The sequence below is a fragment of the Aquarana catesbeiana genome, linkage group LG02 (assembly GCF_042186555.1).
Source record: "Aquarana catesbeiana isolate 2022-GZ linkage group LG02, ASM4218655v1, whole genome shotgun sequence".
NCBI lineage: Eukaryota > Metazoa > Chordata > Amphibia > Anura > Ranidae > Aquarana > Aquarana catesbeiana.
This window is the reverse complement of record NC_133325.1, coordinates 759,221,874-759,231,706: the sequence shown is the minus strand read 5'-3', so window position 1 is coordinate 759,231,706 and position 9,833 is coordinate 759,221,874. Positions and strand designations below refer to the sequence as shown.

Below are 9,833 nucleotides of genomic sequence, written 5' to 3'. Positions count from 1 at the left end.
AAAAAAGTGTGTGTGTGTATGTATATATGTATATATGTGTGTATATATATATATATATATGTGTATGTATATGTATGTGTGTATATATATATATATATATATATATATATATATATATATATATATATATATATATATATATATATTTTTGGGAGGCTGTAAAGCATTGAAGATCGATTAGCAGATTGCTGTGCCACGCAGGTCTCCTGCAGATCTGTCAGTGTATCTGTGTGCCCATACATCCTGTATGGGCAAGCAGATATACTGACAGGAAGAATCAATGAACTAATCACGGCACTACACAGCGCCGTGGTAGTTCATTGAAAACTACAAGCCGACAGCCGCAAAGGATGTTGGGGCTTGTAGTTCATTCACACACAGAGCTGTGTGAATGAATGACTTGGCTGAGTGGGTGGAGCCCCACACGGCCACGCTGATTTCAAAAAGTGACAGCTAATACAGGGAAGTTCTCCCCATACTGTTACAGGGAAGGGGGGAGGATCAGGGAGCGGCTGCAGCTTTGGGAACATGTTACATATTCCACCCTAAAAATTGTGAACTTGTCCTTTTTTAAGAACTGCCATTTGTTAAGTCAGGCCTGCCCTGGACAATGACTTTTGGAACCTAAAGTTCTCTGGTGCCTGTGGGGGGATGAGGACATTTCTTGTCACTTTGATATACGAGGATCTTTGTATTGTCAGAGGCTGCAGGTCTTTAGTGTCCATCTCCATCTGGTCAGTGCAAAAGGACACAAATCTTTTGAAGTAGAACAATGTGTGTTCCTTCAGTTACTTCATAATCCGCCACCGAGCTGCTGTCTGGAACATGATGGGCTTTTTTGCTGCCCTGTGAATGTTCACAGCCTGCTTTTATTGCAGCGTAGAGAAATATTTGTTAATGATTTAAATGCCCCCTCCTGGAATTCTCTGTTCCTCTGTCAGTAATGTGTCGCCTGTCACTTTCCCCAGACGTTAATTCAGGGTGACTACTGATGGCGTGTGACTTGAAAACCGCCAACGCACTGAGGATCATTACTCTTAATCTGGCCAAGCTACTGCTTTGGAGAAGCTGCAGAGGAAGCAAAATAAGTTTTGTGCTTGGACCCATCCGAACAGTACAGTGTGAACCTTCCAAACGATCATAATATACAGAGTGGCAGAATGTGAGGAATTTGGCTTCTTTATAATTGGGGTAGAATTACAGTAAATTGGAACAAACTGTACTGTACACCTTAAGGTGCCGGTTTATAATACACACTGATCTGTGTGGGCCACTGGGAAGCATTTGACATTACAATGAAAGATTTATTGATGTGTACTATGAGCCGCAGCGTTTAAGGAGGCAATGCGCTTCTAGAGTTTCCTAAAGGTGGTAACATAGTATAGCACCATCAAAGTTTTTTATTTTATATTTCTTGGTGGTATATTACCCTTTCGGTGTCAGTTACCCAGTTTGCTAGACTTTTGCAGCAAGGGGTTAAATGGTTACCAAGTCCTTTAATATCTCCTATGGGTCTTAACCACTTGACATCTGGAAGATTTACCCCCCTTCCTGACCAGGCCATTTTTAGCAACACTACACTGCATTACTTTAACTGGCAATTGCGCAGTCATGCGACGCTGTACACAAAAAGGACAATTTTATTTTCCCCACAAATAATTTTCTTTTGGTGGTATTTGATTATTTGATCACCTCCTGCTTTTTTTTTTTTTGCGCTATAAACAAAAAAAAAAAAAACAACAATTTTTGGGAACTGTTAACCCTGCCTGTGTACCAAATGAGTCCGCGGTGCCTGCCTCTTGGCTCCTGCTGTGAATAATCACAGTGGGAGCGAGCCAGTGGTGGCGTGCATTTGCACTAACTACCAGGAAGTGCTGGATCGTATGTGTGTGTGTGTATGTGTATATGTATGTGTGTATGTATGTATGTGTATGTATATATATATATATATATATATATATATATATATATATATATATATATATATATATATATATATATATAAATTTATTTTTCATTTTATGCGATCCTGCACACAGCGGCTGTCCTGTAGCAGTGAAACTGCTATAGGGTGGTTACAGTGATTGTCAGCCTGAGACCTGACATACTGAAAATGCTCTGCAGCAAACTTAAATAATTGTGATGTGATCTTTTCTAAAAAAAAAAAAAAAAAAAAAAAAAATAACAATACTTACCTGCTCTGTGGAGTGGTTTTGCACAGAACAGCCCGGATCCTCCTTTTCTCGGTTCCCTGGCTGGTGCTCCCTGCCCCTCCCTCCTGCCGAGTGCCCCCCACAGCAAGCAGCTTGCTATGGGGCACCCAAACCGAGCTACAGTTTTTTTTGTGTGTCCATTCAGACACAGAGCCCCATTTGGCCCGGCCCATCTCTCTCTGATTGGCTAACTGACTTTGACAGCAGCGGGAGCCAATGGCACCGCTGCTGTGTCTCAGCCAATCAGAAGGGAGAGTCGGCTGAGGCACTTGTGGACATCGCTGGACAGAGATGGGGCTCAGGTAAGTATTAGGGGGGCTGTTGTACACAGAAGGTTTTTTATCTTAATGCAGAGAATGTATTAAGATAAAAAAAAAACCTTCTGCCTTTACAAACACTTTAAAGCAAATGTAAACTCAGTGAATGAAATTTAGAGCTGCAATTATAGGGCCTTATCACTGCAATTCTTTACACAAAAAAAAAACTCATATGCATTGTGCACTGTATGCTTTGGGAATTAAAAAAAAGAGAGGAGAGCCCTGTTATGTGAGCTGTCATTTACATGCTCTCCATGTGTGTACAATTGCAGGGTTTTATTTTTTGAATTTTTTTAATCCTGTGTTGCACCTCGGTGCTTCTGACCTCCAGTAGCCTCTTTGCAGCCACTTCCTCTCTACATGCACTCCAGCAACAGCTGCATGTTTTTTCATAGGCAGGTTTTCTGGTGGTGACAATGCAACCCAGGTGACCATGCAGAAGCACAAGTTGGGAGGCAGGGACAGAGTATTGTTGCCACAGGAAGTGCCTGGATAAATACTTTTATGGTATTATTTTAATGAAAGCTGTGGATAAAATATTGAAAATGGCTTTTTGGAATGACCTTATAAAGGAAAAAACGCCCCAGATGTCGCACACTGACAAAGCCCAACAGTGACTTTAGTAAGAGCAGCTTCAGCCCAGGCTGTCCCAGTCATGCCACCAACGCGTTTCACTCCAGGACGAAACACATTGGGGGTGTGGCCTGGACAGAGCCTAGTCTGGTGCTGCTCTTACTATAGTAATCGTTGGGCTTTGTCAGTGTGCATTATCTGGGGTGTTTTTCCTTTTATATTGCATCCATCTCTCCCCTGGCCTGCTCCCTCGGTGGAAGTCCCTGGATTTGGATAAGAAAGGAGCTTGGGGCGACATTCCTAATTCTTTTGGTTTTAGAATGACTTTACCTTATAGAAACTTATGAGATTGTCTTTATCGGGTTTACATCTACTTTAAAGCAGAGCACAGAGGCAGCCTGTCAGTGTCTATGCCTTACACAACAGATTCCACCACATACTGGTACCTGGAAGAAGCACAAACCTCTAAGGAAGGAAGTATAAACTGCTTGTTTAGGGGGGGTGGGACAGAGAAACTGCTAAGCTTTGTTGCATATTTTGGTCTATTTATCTGAGCCCCTGGTATGTCACCATGGCCCATTGAGGATGGTAAGGATGATATATTAGGGTGTTGGCAGTCAGAACTGCTAATTTTGCAAATGATCAGTCAGGAAACCAGTTGGACTGTATTAAGAAAATGTAGGTCTGTTTACCAGCTCCTTCATTGCAGTCTATGTACAGATTACTATTCAGATTTTAATTTTTATATCATGTTTTGGAACTGCTGCATGTTCGGGAGCTTTAGGCTCGGTTCACACTATTGTGAATGCGATTCCAGTGCTGGTTCCCACATTGCATGTCTCTGGTATGCAGTTTGCATTGCCCTATGCGAACCGCTAGGAGTGTCAATACAAAGTTAATGGCACCCCCAGAACGGTTGGCAGATCGCAGTGCAAACTGCCTAATGGTTCAGGAATCGCACTTCACCCATGCCTGCTGATTGGACACTTAGGGAGCAGCAGATTGATAGGGTCATCCTTCTGCTTACTTATTCAGAGCTTTGCACTCTTCTCCTATCCGCCTGTTCTTTGTCAGTACATTTGCATGCAGTACAAATTGTTTGCCCACCTTGCCTCTCCTTCTCCCAATCTGAATGTTGATGTATAGGAAATTGAAAAAGGCCGATACCTAGTCACATTCAGGCATTTAAATACATTTAGTGATGTCTTAATGATTATAAAGATGCATTGTTGTATCAGTGTGCGGCCTTAACAGGACTGGCTCTTGTTCTTCAGAGGGTCTCTCTACCGAGATTTCTTATCCGAGGTCACCTGGACTCCACCAATTGCTGCATCACACAGCCTCTGACAGGGGAGCTGATTGTGGAGACATCAGAGGTTGCCATTAAGAGTATTGAGCTGCAGCTGGTACGAGTTGAGACTTGTGGTGAGTTTGCAGTGTGGTTCTATGCTTCCTTTTAAACGCTTCAGCCCCAGGAGATTTGGCTGCTCAAGGACCAGGCCATTTTTTGTAATTCGGCACTGCGTCGTTTTAACTGACAATTGCGCGGTCGTGCGACGTTTATACTTTTTTGCTATAATTAATATCCCCATTTTTATTTTTATTTTTTACGGGACTGCGACATTATGGCGGACGCATCAGACACATTTTGGGGACCATTGGCATTTATACAGCGATCAGTGCTATAAAAATGCATTGATTACTGTAAAAATATCACTGGCAGGGAAGGGGTTAACACTAGGGGGCGATCAAGGGGTTAACTGTGTTCCCTCGTGTGTGTGTTCTAACTGAAGGGGGGAGGGGACTGTCTAGGGGAGATGACAGATCGCTGTTCATACTTTGTATGAACACACGATCAGTCTCTTCTGCCCTCAGAACCGGGATCTGTGTGTTTACACACACAGATCCCAGTTCTCGCTCTGTCACGAGTGATCATCGCTGGGCACTCACATCGGCTCCAGGGGCGAGCAGCAGGCGCACACCCCTAGTGGCTACAGGGCAAAGCGACGTAACATAACGTTGTTTCTCCCAGCTGTGCCATTCTGTCGCAGTAAAACTGTGGTGGCTGGTTGGCAAGTGGTTAAGTCATGAAACCATTTTCCTTGCACTTTTTAAACATTCACGTATCGGTTGCATTTTTTTTTTTCCCCCATGATTCTGCTGCAGGTGAGGTTAGCTGTACCTTGGCACTTTAAGTGAGGTTAAAGTTCCTCTGTTCTATGCTGTGAGCAGGCGGTGTCTCTTCTGCAATTAACTACACCTAGTAACCTGCACAAAGCGACCCCAAACTGGAAACTGAGCTGTGCATGGGCAGTTCAGGTTGCAGAGGTCGTCAGCCTGATTCCTGTGGGCAGGAATAAAGTCATCCCACGCCAGCTAATGAAGATGGCTGAAGACTACTAGCACACAGGAGAAGGTGCCGACCGGGGACTGTTTGGAAATGGCGTGTTAACACCTTAGTTCCACTTTATCTGACGTTGGTGCCACGTTCAAAGACCTGGGCTGAACCATTAAATAACCACTTCTTGATTCTGGGTAATGTTCTATGATTGGATAGTCTAGGCAGTACCATCAGTCACAACAGACCTAAGAATTGATCACGTTTTTCTGGTATTGAGGTACCTAATATATATACATGATTGGTGTGGGACATGAAGCAAGGATAAAGATGACAGACCCAGAGCCTACAATTTAAATATAAAAAAAAATGATGGATTCCATTTAAAAGGTTACTGTACTTTATTCTTTACAATCCTTGAATACAGTTGCTTTGCCTTAGCACTCTTACATAACACTACTTCACTGATTTCAGCACTGGCTGTGAAGGAGTTGTAGGTAAGGGGAGTGTATCAGAGGGCTTTTAGAAGTACACAGTCACTTTGTCACCATCAAGTGCAGGGTCCCATTGAGGTTGGTTTGGGTGGAGGAATTTATAGGAAGGTACAGCTGTCCTTTAAAGGCTTGAGGCCCCTTTCACAGGGGCAACGGATTCCGCTTGCTCAGTAGGTGGATCGCAGGTCCTGTCCGCTCCGGTACGCAGAGTAGACACAGCCCCGCTCTCCTCTATGGGGAATTCAGATGGAAACAGACCGCCTGTCCATTTTCATTCGATCCTATCCACCAAATGGATGGAAGATAGGACCACCATCCGTCTGGATTTTGCAGGCAGGATCAGATTGGATAGCAGCGTCTGCTGACATCCAGTGTTTCATAGGGGAGACTGCAAGGTCTGATCAGATCCCCCTGAAAAACTGATAGGTGGACCTGATCGAACAGCCCATGTGAAAGCGCCCTGAAGGGTTGGTCCACTTTTTTACAAAAAAAATATGTAAAGGTGAACTGACACTAGACACCCTCACTCCCTGGTGCCCGTTGTACTTACCTCCTGGGTTGCTGAGCTGTCAGCAGTTGGGGGATTTAAAATTCCAGCTCTTCTCCTTCAATGCTTCTGGTACAGATCAGATTGATTCTGATTGGACAGGGCTGTTACAGTGATGGCACTTGCCAATCAAAATTGATCTGGACCATCCGGAAGAGTGGGAAGTTCAAATCCTCTGACTGCTGGACCCCGGCTGTGGGGGTGCTGAAAGCTCGGCAACTCCGTAGGTAATTCGGGGCTTTTGTCTGGTGTGTGTTTTTTTTTTTTTTTTTCTTTTAACATTCTTTCTGTAAAGGTAAACAAATCCTTTAATTCATTTAGAAAAATGGTCAGGCCTAAAATCCTGACCTTACTTATCAAACAGCCATGATTTTATCACTCTTATATTATTGCAGGGTTATTATATCACTATAATGTTTTGAACAATGGTTTCAATATTTTCGTAGGCTGTGCAGAAGGCTACGCTAGAGATGCCACAGAGATCCAAAATATCCAGATAGCAGAGGGTGATGTGTGCAGAGGCCTCTCAATACCCATCTACATGATATTCCCCAGACTGTTCACCTGCCCAACCTTGGAAACCACCAACTTCAAAATAGGTGAAGTATCGTCTTGTACTCTGAGTGTGACGATGGGGCCCATTGCACCCAGCAGACTGTGTGCCAACTAAACTTTATTCCTCTTTGACAGAATTTGAGGTGAATGTAGTTGTCGTTCTCCAGGATGACCATCTCATCACAGAGAACTTTCCACTCAAGCTGTGTCGAGTGTGACATTGACTTCTACCACCTTCTGTTACCGGAGTCATCTGAGAACTGATCGGAGTGGAGCGTGCAAATTCCACAGCAAGATACAATCTAGAGGCACTGTCAAATCTGGTGATAACATTTGGTATTTTTGAGGTAAATATTCATCAGCTGGTTGAAAGAAGCCTACAATTGTCACTCATCTTCTGGAGAACAGAATTGGCCACTATTTCTGAACTTTTAATAAACTGTGTTCAGGATTGAAAGTAGCAGCTGAAGAATTAACCTAAATCTGAATTACAGTACTTCCATTTCACACACAACTCTCTAATAAGGGACTTTATGTTCTTCCTGTTAAGATGCCATGAAGTACAATTTAAGATATTAAAGTAAATGAATATTAATATTCACTTACACCTCCTGTGTTTCTGTTTTTTTCTTTTACACTTCTTCTCTAATAAATACCCACAAATCTTGACAGTCATATAGGGCCTGCTGTTAGTAGAGTGAACACCATGGGGGTTGATTTACTAAAACTGGAGAGTGCAGCTGTGCATGACAGCCAATGCTATGTGTCCTGTGCCTTTAGGGAGGAGTGGGTGGGCTCCCTCCAGGCTCACCTGCCCTCCGCCTATCCATTATAATGCATGTGCTTCCATTATGGAGGCTCTCAAAATTTAGAGTTTGGACTACAGAAAAGAGCCTTGATGGGACTCTGCAGCTTACGCATGTATTTGCAAATGTGTGCAGACTAAACCACTGTTGTTAACGCATACTGTTATGGAAATTCAGTCGTTTGCAGGCTGGTCGGTAAATTGAGCTGGGATTTTCTCTGGCTTTTGCTACAAAGGCAAATTCTAGTTGAGGGCATTGGCTTGTACTTGAGTAAATCAAAATTAAAATATATATATATATCACACACTGTGGTGAATTTACTGCCATAAAAACCAGATGAAAATCTGCCTGTCTGTGAGGAGACAGAAAGGTTCGAAGGGATAAAGTGAGGAGGCAGCAGGTAACAAAAAATAGTTTGCAACCCTGGAACCTCACTTCCCACACACAAGCATTTGGAATGCAAGATGTTCAAGTGTTCACAAAGGCTAACAGACATCCTCCCACTCTGGAATGTGAGGGCACACCTTCATACAGAGGAAGGCTTGTCTGAGGATTATGCAGACTTGGACTGCCAGACTTTGCAGGTGGACGAGAAGCCATCAGCTCTACATCAAAGGAGTGGAGTGGGTCAGAGAGGGAGAGGACCTTGCAGTCCACTCCTCAGGCTTCTTCCACTGAAAAAGGGGTGTGTTCTTACCACCAAATCTGGTTCAGTGTTGGGACCCTCACTTTTTAATCTTTATAAATGATATAGGGTGTGAGATTAAATGAAACATTTCAGTCTTTGCAGATGACACCAAGCTATGCAGTGTAATAATGTCCTTACAGGATGTCTCCAATTTACAAGCCGACCTCAATGCACTGTCTAAATGGCAAATGAGGTTTAATGTTGATAAATGTAAAGTTATGCACTTGGGGGGCTAAAAATATGCATGCATCATACATACTAGGGGGAGTACAATTGGGGAATCCATAGTAGATCATAAGCTTAATAATAGCATTCAATGCCAAGCTGTGGTTTCCAAAGCGAGCAAAGTCCTTTCTTGTATTAGGAGAGGTATGGACGACAGAGAGAGATATCATTTTGCCCCTTTACAAATCTTTAGTCAGACCTCATCTGGCATATGCGGTTCAGTTTTGGGCACCAGTTCTCAAAAGATATCGGGGAACTGGAGAAAGTGCAGAGAAAGGCAACCAAACTGATGAGAAGCATGGAGGAGCTCAGCTATGTATGAGGAAAGCTCTTGAGAAGGGGGGATAAGATTAACATGTACAAATACAATAGTGGTCCATGTAGTGAGCTTGGTGTTGAGTTATTCACGTTAAGGTCATCACAGAGGACAAGGGGCGCTCTTTACATCTAGGAGGGGAAAAAAAAGATTTCATCTCCAAATACGGAAAGGTTTCTTCACAGTAAGAGCTGTGAAAATGTGGAATAGATTCCCTCTAGAGGTGGTTCTGGCCAGCTCAGTAAATTGCTTTAAAAAAGGCCTGGATTCTTTCCTAAATGTTAGGGCTGCGGAAATTAACGATAAATTCCTTGATTAATCGTTAATATTTTTTTTTTTTTTTTTTTTTTTGATCGATCAAAATTTTTTTGAATGGGTAGGCTGCCTGCCCTGGGGCTGCTTTGGGCAAAGCTGTGGCTGCAGCGCTCCGCTCCCTACTCCACTATATGTAATACACAGTCTGCGGGCATCTCCCGCTGTGTGTCTCCGAGCTGAGTGTGAAAACTTTTGGCCGCGCTGCGAGAAGTCCCGCCCGCCTTCTAGATCAGCTCATGTGATAGACGTAGTGTTCTGTCTATCACACGAGCTGATCTAGGAGGGCGGACTTTTCTCACAGCGCAGCCAAAGTTTTCACACTCAGCTCGGAGACACACAGTGGGAGATGCCCGCAGACTGTGTAATCCAGGCAGAGGCACTGACTACAGTGAGGCTGCGATCATGGGCACGGTGAGACTGCATTATGGGAACAGTGAGGCTGCGAT

The 9,833-nt window shown here is 43.5% G+C and overlaps 1 protein-coding gene across 2 annotated transcripts in view; it reads left to right on the top strand.

Moving 5' to 3' along the window:
* Nucleotides 1–7,644, top strand: part of VPS26C (VPS26 endosomal protein sorting factor C) — a 35,551-nt gene extending 27,907 nt beyond the window's left edge. For both annotated transcript variants that reach the window (XM_073617206.1, XM_073617205.1), the window contains exons 6-8: nt 4,378–4,528; nt 6,929–7,081; nt 7,173–7,644. In XM_073617206.1, coding sequence (XP_073473307.1) covers nt 4,378–4,528; nt 6,929–7,081; nt 7,173–7,255 — 387 coding nt within the window. In that variant the 3' untranslated portion in view covers nt 7,256–7,644. The remainder of the gene's footprint in view (nt 1–4,377; nt 4,529–6,928; nt 7,082–7,172) is intronic.
* The last annotated feature ends 2,189 nt before the right edge of the window (nt 7,645–9,833 follow it).